Source organism: Scardinius erythrophthalmus (genome assembly GCF_964197995.2).
Source record: "Scardinius erythrophthalmus genome assembly, chromosome: 7".
Lineage (NCBI taxonomy): Eukaryota > Metazoa > Chordata > Actinopteri > Cypriniformes > Leuciscidae > Scardinius > Scardinius erythrophthalmus.
Window position 1 is genome coordinate 32,766,130 of NC_138227.1, and position 17,025 is coordinate 32,783,154.

The following is a 17,025-nucleotide window of genomic DNA, read 5'->3' on the forward strand; positions in this document are numbered from 1 at the left end:
ATTAGGTGGCCAGTGTTTCACTTTCCCTCCAATAATATTTTGTTTTAATATCGCGGCGACGTATTTGTGAATACTGGGAACATAATAAAGACACCTGGACTCGGTCGAGACCAAAAGCCATATTTGGCAAGACCAGTGGCCGAGACCGAGACAAATCCGAGTCCGAATACCAGCGAGTCCGAGACAAGTCCGAGACCATAGAAAAGCGGTCTCGAGTCCGGACTCGAGTCCAAGACCGGACTCGAGTACTACAGCCCTGCTTCAAGCCATGACGAGCAGGACAAGGCTGATGAGATTGATGATGCTTCAGAGCGCTCTCAGCCTGCCAGCCCTACATATGACAAGTTACTGGAAGTTATGTCCCATTCCACAGCAAGATTAGATCTGCCATGGAAACGCGTGCAAGCTCCCTTGTAGCCACGTCGATGAGCGCTTCCTCGATGTACGCTTCAACACTCAGGTGAATTAAGCTGATGTTGAGAGTTGTATGGGAATGCGCCCATGCCTCCGATTGAAGAGATGCAGGCTAGCTATCTCTCAGTGTGCGAGGCATCCACATTGAAGGCTCCGTACTCTGCCCACGAAACTGTTGTGTGTTCTTAATCGCATCTTAATGGCAGAGCATATGTGACAGCAGGTCAGGCTGGTGCGATGCTACACACTGTGGCAGTGCTGCAAGCCTACCAGGCCGACCTGCTGAAGGACAGGCTGTTTGCTAAGTTGTTAGGCTCTCTGTGAGCATCCCTGGCTACTGCGCTTTCACTCTGTAAGAGCTCCGCCAGGATAGTAATTGCGAGTTGCAAGCTCTCTGTAAGCCTCCTTGCAAGATGTCCTGAGCATGGGGCGTTGTTAGGCTACCTCTCAAATTAGAGAGTTGTCTTGTTGTGGCCTCCACTCCTAGAGGTCGGCAGCTATGTTTGCTAAGTTGCTAGGCTCTCTGTGAGCCTCCTTGGCTATTGTGAGCATTGTTAGGCTTCCTTTCACCAAAGAGAGTTGTCTTTTTGAGGCCTCCGCTCTCCAGAACTCCGCTGGGATAGCAATAGCGAGTTGCAGGCTCTCTGTGAGCCTACTGACCAGATATCCTGAGTGTGGGGCGTTGTTAGTTCTCCTCTCAATTTAGAGATTCATTATGCTGAGGCCTCCTCTCCTAGAGCTCGGCTATGTTTTGCTTAGTAGCTAGGCTCTCTGTGAGCTTCCTTGGCTATCGTGAGAGTTGACAGGCCTCCTCTCGCTGTAGAGAGTTATTTGTTTGAGGCTTCTGCTCCCTTGAGTCTGCTGAGTTGTTAGGCTCTCTATCAGCCTCCTTGGCTACAGCAAGCATTGTCAGGCCTCCTCTCGTTAGTGAGTCATATGTTCAAGGCCTTCGCTAGGATAGCAATAGCAAGTTGTTGGCTGTCTGTGATTCTCCTTGTAAGCTGTCCTGAGCGTGGAACGAAGCTAGGTCTCCTCTCGATTTAAAGAATTGTCTTAGTCCTCCGTTCCTAGAGCTTGGCTAGATGGTAGGGTAGTATACTGGATTGTTAGGCTCTCTAGGAGCCTCCCTTGCTACCACTACCTCCTGCCGCTTGCCAATGTCAAGTTCAATATCGTGTTTAGATTCATGCTATTCTCAGGGAACCATGGTTACATGCGTAACCTGAGACGTTTCCAGTTGAAATTAATATTATTGGTACCAAAAACTTGTATTATTTTTCACACAAATTACAATTACAGGGTCAGTTTGTCATTTCACACAAATTACGATTACAGGGTCAGATTATCAATTAATAAATACTTATTTTTGTGCAGTTCCTTGCACAATACTTATGTGACCTCAGAACCCTTTTACCATACTGCAAGATTTGTAATCTTGATGTTTGCATCACACAGCCAGCTCCATATGTATCCATTTTTTTTCCCGAGTAAATTATGTGCGCAGCCATTATACTTCCGTTTGTATGCTGTCCTGTTCTCATCTCTATAGGAACCCATTGTTAAAACGGTGTTAAAAAAAAGAGAGAATAAATGAATTAAACAGAAACTTTTTGAAGATTACTACAAATAAAAATGAATGCAGTGTTAAGCTGTGCTATTGTTGGCTGCTACAGCAACAGCAATAAACTAAATACATTCCTAGAAAATAGTTTTGAGCACCAGCAAATCTGAAAAGAATGTCCGTGTTCGGTGCCGTATGCCTTGCATTTTATGCCAAAGACTGACAAGAGAAGACTGTGGTATCTGACAGGAATTAAAAATCAATGAAGCACAAGAGACAGGAGAAGCAAACTTCAATCTTACTTATTCTTCAGTTCTTACACATTATGTCACAATACACTTTTCAAAATAGTAGTCAACATCAATTCAGTTATAAACACAACATTTCCCCCTTTTTTTAAAAGAATATTACATCAGAGTTAAGTTAGATGGTCCTTTAACCAACTAGGCTTCCAAAAATCACGTTTAGGTCTAGTGGCATGAGTGTCTGTCTAGTGAGCTGTGTTCTTAGCCAGAGATGTTGGTGTGCATGGAAATGCAGTGAGATCTGAAGCATTCCATGTCTTTCCATCACTAAGAACCAATATACCCACCAACAGTCTTTTGGCAAATGTGAGAAGATTGGAAAACTTTCTGTGTTTTCTGTGTATCAGTTTACTTTTTCATTTTGTGTTGCAGCCACGTTACCCTTTGACGAACAGTCGTGTCAGTTGCCAGGTGCACAGAAGCAGATGGCAAAATATATACAGCCTGTGCGCATTTGCCTGCCATAAAGTAGATAAAAGGGTAAAGTACCAGTTGCAGCATGTGGAGTGTTATGGTGCACCTGCAAGTCAGTAACCACAGGTTTCCATGGTTGATGTTGGTGGATGGCCATTTGGACAGAGTGTTTGAGCACACGGTTGAACCTCTCTACAGCACCATTAGCTGGTGGGTAGTAGAGAGAGGAACGATGGTGACAAATATTCCTTCCTTCCAGAAAAACAGTGAAAGCAGCAGAGAATACTGTTAACTGTAACTATACTCAATGGATTTCCATGGCGGCTGAAGACTGATGACAGAAACGAAACCCCAGAATCCATAGTGACAGTGTGAGTAAAAGTGACCTCAGGCCATTTGCTGTAATAATCCATTAATGTTATAGCAAACCTGTAGTCGGATGCAGCAATGTCAAATTGCCCGACTATATCCACAGCCAATTTCTGCCATGGCAGCGGCACCGGCTGGAGAGGAGCAGGATGTGGCTTAACAGTTTTGTCATTGAGCTGACACACATGGCTGGAACGGACAGCATCATGAACGTGAACATCCATCCCTGACCACCAATAGAGGTCACGAAAGCGTTGTTTGGTTCTCCCTGATGTCCTTCGTGCGCTATTGAGACCAGCACAGATCGAAGAGCAGCAGGTGCAATCAGCCATGAGCCTCAAAAGATGAAGTTGCACTTAACAGACATTTCCAGATGCAGATTATAGTACGACAACAATTTACTGTCCAGACCCTTGTGTGAAGGAGGTCAACAATGAGAAATCTGTGTACACAGTTTGGTTAGAACAGGACAAGAAGCATTTGCAGCATCAACAATAGAAAGAGAATTACTAGCAGCAGAAAAGCAACAAAGTCCTCAGAGCTGGAGCAATCGCATTATCTGCAGGAGAGGCAGGTAAGGGCAAACATGACAGATAATCAGCAGGAGCAATTTGAATCGCCTGTACATGTGATTCATCAGGAAGGAAACTCCGTTAAAAGATTATGACCTAAGAACAGCAGGCTGGTTTGGCAGAAACAACACTTGTCTTTATTGAGCTGCAAGCCAGCAGCTTCTAGTCGTTGTAAGACTGCTTGAAGTGCTTTGTCATGCATAGACATGTCACATACGTGGATGATAATGTCGTCCAGGTAATTTTCAACACCTCATTTTCTGATATGCTGCAGGTGCTGAGGCCAATCCAGTCTGTTGTGAGTAATAACGGCTGTGAGGCCACGACTGTCCTCAGGGGCACTTGGTATTAAGCGTTAGTCAGGTCGATGGTAGAGAAAACAGTAGAACCTTTTATAGCAGAAAGTAGTTCATCCATGTGTGGCAATGGAAAAGAGTCCACAATCACTGCTTTATTTGGACCTCTGAGGTCAACACACATCCCAATTTTACCTGACTTTTTCTGCATAACATGGTCATCACCCCAACTGCTTGCAAGCAATACAAAGAAAGTTGTGACGTTTCATCCAGCTTTACGCAGTGTATAAAGTTTTTAGCACATCCAACTCAGTTGACTCAGCAACAGTGCACTGAAAGACTGGCACAGGAGAAGCAGGCACAGGAAGGGCATCAGGAGGCAGGACTTGATTGTTTTCAATCCTCATATGCAGTACAGAGTAGGTCCCTCCCCATGAGTGGTGTCTCTTTGTCCACAATGAAGAATGTAGCAGGAACTGATTGGTCATGAAGAGGAATGTCCACGGACAAACATCCAAACACCAGAATTTGGGCTTTTGAGTACGTTACAAGCCTGGCTGTCGGTTGCGACAGCACAACGTTACTTAAGTGGTATGCATAAGTGCTGTAGGGCAGGATAGATACGGAAGACCCTGTGTCAACCATACAAGTCTGTGAGTCAGAAGTAGGTATAGCCATTGTAATTGTAATGCTGGGAGTAAGAGCTGAATATTCCACGTACAGTACAGTAACTTCTGGTAATTAAATTTTATGGACCTCATGTGTATTTGATTGCACTGATCGGCACAGTTTAGCGTAATGTCCAATTTTTTTACACTTCCTGCATGTTGCAGTTGCAGCCGAGCAGTTCCCAGCATTAGCTAAATGTGCCTCCGAGATTAAACACGTGCCAAACACTATAAAACACTTGCCAAATGGACTTTTTGTATTCATGCTGGTTTCAAATGGTTTTTCAAACATTTCAAAAAAACGTAATGTCATGTGGCGTAACCATTAAGTAAAAAGTAATAACATTTTTTTACACCATAAAAACATATCCTATAATATATCCTATCCATTATTCTCAGAAAAAGTTTTTTTATGTATATTTTTCATTGCTAATTCAATGTTTTGGGGGAGCATCACCAAGTGACAATCAAAACTTTACCATGTCATATAAAAAGGTCAAATTATTTTAATATTTTATAAGACTTACTGACCTTGACATATACCTTGTCATACCAGGGTTCTTCTCATGATATAATTTCCTTGTTCTCTGCATGCTTTTTGCACCACATGACTTGGCAGACAACCGTTTATGACAAAATTGCGTCACTGCTTATGTTCATTATAGAAGATGTGTAATTGTATGTGTGCATTCCATTTTTAATGAATTGTATGAAAAAATAGATCTGGACCACAAAGTAATCTAATTTAATGTTGCAATTTCATTTTGTGTTTCTAGTGGCACATAAATTATACTCTTTATTTTTAAACATCTCAACCAAACAAGGAACACACAGAGGTGTGAACAAACAGATAAAGGCACACAAATGATGAGTCGCAAACATACATGAAACCACCCACTCCTGAACACACAATTATGCTTGTCATCGTGATCTTTGATTGGTGCTCTTAGTTGTTGTCATGGTAATACACCTCACACTTCTTTGGAGGAGGAATAATTCACTCTGCTCTTTGTGTTTGTATACACATCTGTGTTGTGCGAAAGAGAGATGGCGTAATAAATCTAAAACATGATTGTTCAAGCAAACAATCCCTAAACCACCTCTTACATTTCACATTCGTTTCACATTCCCCTCTATTCTTGCTCATTTTTCTTTTCTGTAGCATTTTATCCTCCTAACAGCGCAATTACATTAAGGAACAGGAGGCAGGAATATTCAAGTAATAAATTCTCATGGGAACAGTGGCAGTCCAATTACCGGTCAGCAGGTCTAGTCTAGAGAGAGGACACACGGTGAGAAAGGAATGGGCTTTGGCATGTCTCGCTGCTCGTCTGGCAGAATTCAGAGCTGATCTCATTCTATTTCCAGATTTTGCTTGTGTTTGTTTGTGTTCGCTGGGCAATAGGTGACCATCAACCAGGCGCATTGGCACAAAGAGCTAATTTGTCTTTTTCAGAGTTTCTCCATGTGAGGGCAAAGCGTACGTTTACAACACATAATCTGACTTCACAACTCCCCGTTTTTGTTTTTGTTGAAATAATTTCTCTTTCCAGCACTCAATTTGGTGTATCATCTACACTTTTCATTCTTTCTATTTTAGTCAACTATTGTGTAAATATCACTGCAGTGTAAAAAAAACCTCATGGTTGAAACATTTCTCCCATTACACAGTACACAACCCAGTCCATATTTTAATATGCAGATATTATTGCAACATAATAAATATCTGCAAAAACTACAATATAATACGTCATGATAAAATATGTATTGTATTGTTTCATTTCAAATCATATTTTTATCTAAAGTAATTTATGCCAAAACTCTGGAATGCAAAAAATAATTTATTTTATGACTTGGACCAGAAAGTAGTCACCTAGTAACCACACCCTAACACCCTAGTAACACCCTACAAAACACCTTATGCCGGGGGGACACTTAACGACTGTAAGGCCGATTATGAATGTAATTTGATACTTACGACTGATCATGCCCAAATGCGCCGAGTCAGAGACAGTTGCATTCAGTCTGTGTTTAAAATCTACTCCAGTTGTTGGGAACAGTCTGTAAGTGTGTTCAGTTCAGTATTAGGATGTTTCAGTGAGTAGTTAAGTGTGTCCCCGGCATTATTTTTAGGCTGCATAGATTAGGTCAGCCGGAACCGGGAACACTTCCTATAACACCTGATGTACTCGTTACATCATAAAAAGAATGGCATCTACGCTAATTTTAGTCTTTCTGTTTATTCCGAGGTTAACTGTAATCAGCCGGATCCGGGCCGTATCCAGGTCAGATGGTGGACCTTCACATAGACACGACCACAACGCATGATGTAGTTAGCCAGATCCAGACCGTATCCAGATCAGATGGTGGACCTGCGCCTAGACACGTCCACAACGCATCCCTGAAGTGTCAGCAGAGGTTGTGTCAACTAGACTCCCCCCTGTGAAGGCGTCATCGACACGACAGCCATTGGCACTGATCGTCAACAAACCCGTCTCCATACTGGCGTGATGACTCCGATCTTCGACCAGATGGAACTGGATAATATTCTGATTGTTCCAAACCAATCTGACTTCTGACCTGTAATGCTGTCTGAATCATAATCATACACTTTTTGTTCGTTCGTTCGTTGGCCAGAGGAGAACTGGCCCCCCGACTGAGCCTGGTTTCTCACAAGGTTTTTTTCTCCATTCTGTCACCTGATGGAGTTTTGGTTCCATGCCAATGTCGCCTTTTTCGCCTTTCTTCGCCTTTGTCGCAATTTGCTTTTGGCTTGCTTAGTTGGGGACATTTAATTTAATATTCAACAATATTATTGATCTGCTGCTGCATTGACACCATTATATGAAAACTGAACTGAGCTGGACGATGACATCACATTTTTCTCCAGAGTGGCTATATTTATAAATAACTAAATTAATAACTTTTCTTTCTTTTTTTTTTGTGATGCTATTTTCTTCTGGAAACAAACTTTGTTGCATTATTTTCTTGTTATCTCTGTTAAGCTGCTTAACAATCTGTATTGTAAAAAGCACTATATAAATAAAGGTGACTTGACTTGACATTAGCAAACCACAAAGCAATGCTCCAGAAACTATCCATACAACCCTAGCAAACCTCCAGCAACACCCTGGAAACCACACAGAACATCCTGGTAACCACCTAGCAATGCTCTGGTAACCAACCTTGAACACCCTAGTGACAACCAAGAAATACTGTGGCAACAACCCAGAAGACCCAAGCAACTACTTACCAACACATTGGCAACCACCTAAATACCGTAACCACCCAACAACAACCTGCTACCAACCAGAATACCCTAGCATACACCCAGCAACAACCCAGAACACCAAGGCAACCACCTAGCAATTCTCTGGTAACAAACCTTGAACACCCTAGAACAACCACTTAGCAACACCTTGGCAACCACCAGTAGAACATCCTAGTAACCACCTAGCAATAACCCAGCAACCAATCAGAACATTCCATCAAACACCACAGCAACCACCTAGCAATTTCCTGGCAACCACCCATATCCCCATAGCAAACACCTAGCAACAATCAAACAATCACCCAGAACACCCTGCCAACCCCTTAGCAACGCCCTGGTAACAACCTTGAACACCCATTAGCAACATCCTGGCAGGATCATTTATCATTTTTGCAATACGGAAGCCCTGGAGTGTGATGTCATACTGTTGCCCATACTCAGTATCAAACTCATAAAATCCAGTGTGAGTTTATCCCACCACTCCTTCTTCTCAACCTTTTCTTCTTTTCTGTTTTCCTACCCCCCCCCTCTCTCTCTCCCTCTCTCTCCCTCTCTCTCTCTCTCTCTCTCTCTCTCTCTGCAGGGGGCTGCACCAGTTCTCTGACGCAGGTCATTAGGGAATACTCTTCATTTACTGTTCACTGGAGCGTTGTGTTCACTTCAGCATGCAGAGGTGTTCACTGGCCCAATCACACACACCACAAAGAACCACAAAAGATGTATCACATATCTAAGAGTAATTTGAGATCAGAAATATGTTCATGTAAGGCGACAGGCGAGTGTTATTAAATGTGCAGAAGGGTGAGAGGGTGCCTGTGGGTGTGATGCAACATGCAGTGTCAATGTGATGGAGTATCATCAGAGCAAAACGGCTACAGGGACCCCAGTGTGAGAGTGCATTCATTAGACAGAGAGAGAGAGAGCTTGATCACAGCCAGTGCATTACAACAGGTTATTAAATAGTCTGATAGACCAACAATTAGAGAGAGGGATGGAGCAATGCGTTTAAACACAAAAGAAATTACATTAGCATTCCTGTGCAGAACTCTAGAGCTCACAAGGCAGCAAATAAGTAAACCCGAGAGTTCAATAAACAGTTTGTTGAAAAATGAAAAGTTGCATTCAGATATACATCATGGGAATTAGAGGGAGAGAGAGATTGATGAGACTTCCAAAATATGGATGATTTTCCACTAATTAGTGTTGTTTGCTAAGACAAACATCAATACTGCTATTTATCATACTTAGAGTTTTAGGTTTGTACAATACAGTATGTAACATATGCTTAGCCAATGTAAAGTCACGTGGCTTAAGGAGAAGTGCTCTTACTTTTCTAAAGGCTCCCCACTCACTACAAGATAATTGTGCTGATTTTGGGCCCAATTCTCCCCGTCCAACAATCCTAGGTGAAGTGCCGATTATCTTTATTGTTCTACAGATTATCCTATCAGATTTTACTGTGGTGTGAGGTGTGTTAGGGGTGATTGAATCTGCTCAGAAGAATGTTGGGGCCGCACCGATCTCAAATCGTAAATATTCAACATGATCAGAAATCCTGTTGTGTGGAGGGAACCCGAGGACAAATGCGCACACACTCTGTAGTAGATTATCACGTGGAATGTTTTTTTTCTTTTTTTTACACAATTTTTCTGTAAAAAGCAGTTCAAACATTATTATCGCCATTTCTTTACTGCAAGAGATTTTGTAAGACTCTGGTTGTTTGTGAATGGAATCTGTTAGTGTGTGTTGTGCTCTCTTGGTCACATCGCGGCACTCCACACACTATAGGAACAAAACTGTTAAGTCTATTATTTTCATGTTTCATTATTTTTATCGTCATTTTTGTGGTCTCTCACATTTTGAAAATCTGATAAGACTTTTTCGGATAAGACTGATAAGACTTTTTAATCTTTTAGTGTGGGCCAATCTTCAGACATATGTTTTTTTTTTTTTTTTTGCCTGGTGGACAATAAACGGGTGAAAAAATTCCCTCAGACTTCCATCAAAGGAAGGACTTCAGTGGGTAGACTCTTTTGATCTTTTAAATAACCACCTAGCAACCACCAAGAACACCAGAGCAAACCACCTGACAATAGCCTAGCAACCATCTTGAAACACCATAGCTACCACCCAGAACAAGCTTGCAGTCTGCAGTACCAGACAACTACTGAGAATATTCCAGCAACGATTTAGAAACACCCTGGCAGTCATCATGAACTGTGAAGCAACCACCTAGCAGCACCTTGGCAACCGCCCCCAAACACCCTAGCAAATGACCTAGCATCACTCCGGCAACCACCCAGAACAGCCTAGCAAACAACTTGCAGCGTCCTGATAACTAGTCAGAATATCCTAGCAACCATCAAGAACAGTATAGCAACCACTTAACAACAATCCAGCAACCATCTAGAACTGAGTAGTAACCACCCAGAAACCATAGCCACCATATTGAAACACGATGGCAACCACCCAGAACAACATAGCAAACCATTTACATTGCACTGACAATAACTCAGAATACCCTAACAACCTTTTAGCAATGCCCTGGCAACTATCAGGAACAGCATAGCAACCCCTTAGCAACACCCTGCCAATCAACAAGAGCTGTGTACAGCAATACTCTGGAAATCACCCAGAACACCCAAGCAAATGACCAATTACAACAATTACAGAACAGCCTAACAACCACAGAGAAATACCGTGACAACCACCTAGCAACATCCCAGCAACCCCTCAGAACATTCTAGTAACACCCTGGGAAACATTCAGAACACCCTAGCTTTGTGGTGGCATTGCATTTTACATAGTCTACAAGTACAAGTCAATGGCATCATCACTGCCAGTTTGAATAGAAGTTTTTAAATCTTTAACTGTAATTTTCTTGAAAAAAGTATAACCAATAAAAGGCCTTGCAAGCACTATACTGTAAATCCATGTGAGGGTGAATATGGAGGGATTTAAAGTTACAGAAACAGAGAATGAGTGCAGAAAGTCATCGTCCCTAATCAAACAATCAGACAGGGATGGCTGCACTCAGAGAAAACAAGAAATCAGGTCATAGAGCAGGAATCGATAAAAGTTTCTGTGCAGATCTACAATAAAAAAACAACCCAAGTACAGAGAACTGAAGTGTAAAACTCTTCGAAACGCATGAATGCAGCTGTTTTCTTTTGGAAAATCAAGTAAATCATTAAGATGTCTTTCTAAATATATTCCATTTTGTGAACACAGACAAAGATTTACTGAGCAAATCTCATCCTACAAAAAGTGTGTGTGTGTGTGTGTGTGTGTGTGTGTGTGTGTGTGTGTGTGTGTGTGTGTGTGTGTGTGTGTGTGTGTGTGTGTTTTCCGGCACTTACCCAGCAGGTGTTTGAGCACAGCCTGGTTCTGGTCCCAGATGCTGTTAAATGTGCTCCAGCGGGAGCGGCCATCTGGCAGGGGGTTTTTGCGGACCCATCCTCCACAGGCGTACTGGTAAAAATCCTGACATGGGTCGACGGAGCGGTCCAGAGCTTCCACGATCTTACTGGCCACGGTTACACACGCCTCCGTTAGACAGATACTACGGGCTGGATCTGGGGGTTAGAAACAACAAGAAATAGCTTGATCTCCCATAATGTGACATAAAACTGAATTTTAAAAGGAGGGCATTGATTTTAACCATTGGCATTTCATTGGATTGTGAATGATAATACTTTAATTATTTTATTATAGTAATAATATTAAGACCTGTTCATACCAACACAAATGTTTGTCACAAAAGGTTTTCCCATACCATTTGCCCAAGTCGCAATGAAGTCATAGGATGTGTCCGAAATCGCCCCCCTATTCCCTATTTGAGGGAGCAGCCATTTGCAGTGGTGTCCGAAACCATATTGGACATTATCCAGTGCACTCATTCAATCCCACAATGCACCACAATAACGAGTGTACAACCGATGTACGCACAATGGCTAGAGAATACCCGTAATACACTGTGAGAGTGACCGTAGCTGAATCATCCATCCATCCATTTTCCAAACCGCTGGTCCAGACTAATATTTTTTCTAGTTTTTCTAAAAACTTCTTTCCATGACATGACATAAATCCTTTCCTAACTACTGGAGCAGTTGTATTGACTCACTCGTTTTTATTCACTCCTTCAAGTGCACTATATTAGTGGAGTAATGTAGGGAATAGTGAATGAGGGCATAGGGGGCGATGCAAATGTGCATGTCTTGACAGACGCATTAACAGTCTTTCATTACTTGAAATGTTTATGGCACCAAATGTTCACACCGAACATTCATCTTGATTTGAACAGGACTTTAATCACAGGAAATTATTTTTTGATGATGACATTTTTGGAATTCACTAAAACAGATATTCATTTAATTATGAAATTACTCATTAAATTATGTTTCTAAAATAAATACAGTATATATAAAAAAAGTTTGAAACAAATGTGAGTATGTAATAATGAAAGATTTTTCATTTTGGGATGACCCCTTCAAGTATCTATAAGGGGATGTTCCTAGTCAAATTGATGGCGTAAATCTGGGAAATGATTTACTAAATAAATATACTAAACTGATGTCATAAAAGCATGCCTGCTTTATATAAATCAGTGTTACATGGCACTATATTTATCAGTAAGTTATTGTACATTACACACATTTTACTGTGTGCATGTGTGTGTTTGTGTGTTACCTCTGTTATAGCGGACTCCCAGTGTGATCGCACAGCCAAATAGTGCTAGAAGTGAAGTGAGAAGCAGAACGGCCAAAACCACCTCCAGCTGAGTCCTCCTGCCCAGGGGACCAAACAACTGAACACCACCCTTACGGAAACCCACCTAAAAGAGGGTAGAATATTGATCATAGAGTCTTTTTAAGTTATATATTTTTTGCTGGTTAACATACCAAACTCTCAAAAAGTTTGGGATAATCTTATGCATTTATTTGATAGAGTTTCCGTAATACCGTGCTTTTTGGATATGTACCACGTTAGTACAATTTTCTTTGGCATTTTATGTTATGTAAATACCATGGTTTCTGAACATGGTAGTCATGGTAGTCATTAAGTGCCATGATAGTGAAAGCAGCATTACAGCTGATACCATCACTTCAACACCACAGTACATTTTTGTGAGAATAAAATGTTCAATGTAAAAATAAAAAAAGACAAATTGTGGCATTGCAGTTGAAACACTTTCTCCTGAAATGGCCACTGACAAATACTAATCTCATTCTTTCTTTCTTTCCCTTATAATAAAAAATATTCTCATACAAATATTCCCAAAGATGAAGTCTCCTTGTGTAGAAACTCTAGGAACAGATTTCTGTCAAAATATACTGCACATCTCTTCATCATTCATCATTCAGCACCCAAAGAACATAAATCAAGTTGCCTGAGGGATACCATATCAAATACTTGCTTCGTATCATTGCTTGAACAGAAAGCCAACAGAAGAGGTATCACATTTCCTGCCTGAGATAAAACTGAGCAGCAAATGAAAGGGGCCACATAAATCGCTTTGAATTCATATCAAATGTCACTCATAATTCATTGATGTAAATTCCCTGGATATCTGACCTGCTGTTTCCGTCACTTAAAAGTTTTCACCAATGCAAATGTCTGCATGAGAAATAATACTTATTTTTATTAAACTGTTATCCATGATCTCTTTCCAATTACATATTAGTCCACCATTTGATCATTTTAAAAGGTTTTATGTGTTTTGAGACCATTATTCATACCTGGATAATTGTTCAGATTTATTTTGCCTTTCTATAACAACAACAACAACAACAACAACAACAACAAAAAAAGAAAAATGTCCTTATCCACAAGATGTTTGCCCATTTAGTCATGAGTCATAATGTAATAATCACCTAGCCATGTACTGTATGTCCAGACTACTTGTGACTTGTTTATGTTTATGACTTTGTATATTAACGACTTCAATATAATTGGCTAATCTTAACATACTGAAATACTGATTGTGTTTGTGTACTGACTGTAAATGTGGGTGGTAATACATTCATGTTTATTAGCTGTGATATAATATATGTGACAATTTCTGCCTTGCTTGTTTAGTTTAGTTTGGATGAGTTTGATTTGTTTAACTGGTGAGGAAGTTGTGTGAAATAAACACATTCTTGTACTGCAAAAGAACAAGAAAAAAATCATGTTCATGAACAAGAAAAAAATCAGTTTTAAATCTCTGAAAGAGAACGACTGAAGGGAGACTGCACAAAAATGTCTGATAAAAGTGAATTCACAAAAAGTGAATCTTCATTCTGCTGGACATTCCTCACAGTAAATAATCTACCCTTTACACACTGGAAGCAGTATCTAAGCAATATCAGCTAACCACTGAAGTACCTCAGGGTTCGGTGCTTGGCCCCTTCCTGTTCTCAAAATTTTCACAATACATGAGATCTACACACTTAAAAATAAAAGTTATTTATTGGCAGTGATTGTTCAGTGAAGAACCGTTAACATCCATAGAACCTTTCCAAAGCACAAACGATATTTATATATATATGTTTTTAATGTTGACAAACTAAGAAAAAAAATGGTTCTTAAAAGAACTGTTACTAAAGTTTATTTGGGGAACGCAAAACAGTTTGTTTTGTAACGGTTTGTTAGGAGTGCATTTTCCTATGTTTTATGTACCTGGTGTTCCTACATTGTCTGTATGTATTTCGGCTTGCCTGGATATCTCAGCCAAGAAGAAAGAACTTCCCCACCAACTCATTACAGAGTTTCATTCCTGCTAGCCGAGCAATTCACCACAACATGACTGTCAGCTAGATTTGTCAGCGGTAAAAGCATCCAAGTCAGCCAGGAAACAGCTGAACTTCACAGAGAACATCACAACTACCCAGCAATTCACTATTCTCTCACTGCTGTTTTACCGTGTTTTAGCGTCATTTCTGATCTTCTACTTTTCATGGGAATTGTGCGACAGTAATACTTCCCATCGTCTCTGTAAAAACTAACCGCTTAAATGGTTGCATTATGTATTTGTATGTAACATTGGATAAAAAAAAGTCTGAAAGTAAACATAAAATGCACACATCGACACTGAGCCCTGACCCACACTCACCTCCACACTGTCAGGAGAGATGGCTCCATCAGCAGGGATGTCTGTACCGTCCTCCTCCTCAAACGTTGCACGCTTGTAGTTAGACATCTGAAAGGGAGAGACAATGTATAAATGTTTTGAAATATTACCATGGTTAGTAACGAAGGTCAATTTACAGCAAACATGAAAAAAAAGATCAAATGTGATGTGAACAGCAGCAGACAGGGCAACTATTAGACAAGACAAAATAGTCCTTTTCGCAGTTTTACGAGACCTTCCAAAGCAACCAGGCACTGGTAGAACATCAAGAAATTTGTGGTTTATATGTTGAGATTTTTCACACAGCTACTTTTAAGTGTATGCCAATTGAGAAAGATGCAATTTGAAATCAAAATTTTGTTCCAACAGAATCTACAGAACAAAATTTAAAGGCCTTGAGTCTGAAGACAAGAGAGACTGCAAGATAGTGTGAAATGGAGATGAATGTTGGGTTGGGAGGTATGCCTTGTTTCCTCACCCCCGTCTTGGACATTGGACAGGAATTTAAACAAACACACATTTGCACACACACAAACACAACTCCCACTGTTCACAATTGAGGAGGTGACTAATCTACACACAAAGGTCGCACTTTGCTGCGTTAGTCTCAGTGTTATAAGCATTACCCTACAGAGAACAGAAACTCTTAGTTAAATGTAACCTTATTTATGCTGTCTTTTGATAGCTCACTGCCGGCACTGACAGCCATGTAGACAGCAGACGCATTGGCCTAGAGCAAAAACTCCCACCCAGGTTTCTCTACAAGAGCAGACTAAACAAGACAGCCAGAGAATCTCTCTCACACATTGACTTATTGAGGCCAATACCACTACCTTTCATATACATATAAAAAATATATTTCATTACTATAAATGTTTTCTATTAAATGCTACTGACTAATCCAAAACCCTGACCCTTTGTGCATTTCTACAATAACACGTTTTGTTTGTTTTATGAATTGCTTTATCAGCTGAAGATGTCCCTGGAGGTTTGGCAGATTTATATAACTTCTGAAGACAAATTTGTCCAGAAAGTCTAGCTAAGTTAACTTAAAACACGGACATTAAACAAAGAGATGCACCCGTAGGAAAACTGTATTGCTCAAAGTTTGCTCTTTGGAGACTTAATGGAGTTCTCAATTGTTACATATAAGTGTCAACTTTAAAAGAAACAATGCGAGACTGGTGTATTTTTCTCAGGAGGAAAATGTTCCTTTCGCTCTCTGTACAGTCTCAATGGTGATACTGGTTTGTATTTTTCATTCCCATGGATATCTTTCCTTTTCAGTGACCGATAACAGTTCAGGTATCTAAAGATCAGGGTGAAAATCTTATTGCAAATGAAACATACACAAAACTTATATTAAATGAACACATTTTATGCCATTTTTACTGAGTCAATATAAAAATAAACATTTATCTAAGTATATCAGTAGAATTGGAACAGACAAGAGAAAAAAAGATTTCTTACCCAACATTATGTAACACACTTTACATACTTTCATCTGCTAAAAGCCCTCGTCTAAAAGGACAGATGATTGTATTGAAGGTTTTGCACACACACACACACACACACACACACACACACACACACACACACACACACACACACACACACACACACAAACACCAGAGCAAGTAAGACACAAGAAAGCATTTGGAGCCCTTTGCAACATGCTTTAAAGTTCAACTGGAACGCCACACTCAATCATCTTGGCTGTTAGTGTCTGAGTTAAATAAATGTTGCATCTTCACAACCAGATTTGGAGTTTCGGTAAGCTATTCCTCAATGGGCTTGTACGGGAAACCGTAAATGTTATTACAAAGACGAAAACACTGACTCATGGACATGGTGATGTGAAACAAATGCATGCACACATGCTAAGCCTCCACAAGCATGCATCTTAACAACTGCTAATGACTGGCTTGATAGTTTCCCATCATTTTTTTTTTGTTCCTCATAAGCAGTCAATTGACACACTTGTTTGTCATAAGTTCCCATACTACTTCGCAATGCAATGACTGTGGTTTGCAAGATGGATGTA

The 17,025-nt window shown here is 40.5% G+C and overlaps 1 protein-coding gene across 4 annotated transcripts in view; it reads right to left on the bottom strand.

Moving 5' to 3' along the window:
• ece2b (endothelin converting enzyme 2b) overlaps nucleotides 1–17,025 on the bottom strand; it is a 71,474-nt gene that overhangs the window by 24,788 nt on the left and 29,661 nt on the right. For all 4 annotated transcript variants that reach the window (XM_081370113.1, XM_081370116.1, XM_081370115.1 and 1 more), the window contains 3 exons: nucleotides 14,964–15,050; nucleotides 12,560–12,704; nucleotides 11,230–11,445 (listed from right to left, as the gene is read on the bottom strand). In XM_081370113.1, the coding sequence (XP_081226239.1) occupies nucleotides 11,230–11,445; nucleotides 12,560–12,704; nucleotides 14,964–15,050 (448 nt within the window). The remainder of the gene's footprint in view (nucleotides 1–11,229; nucleotides 11,446–12,559; nucleotides 12,705–14,963; nucleotides 15,051–17,025) is intronic.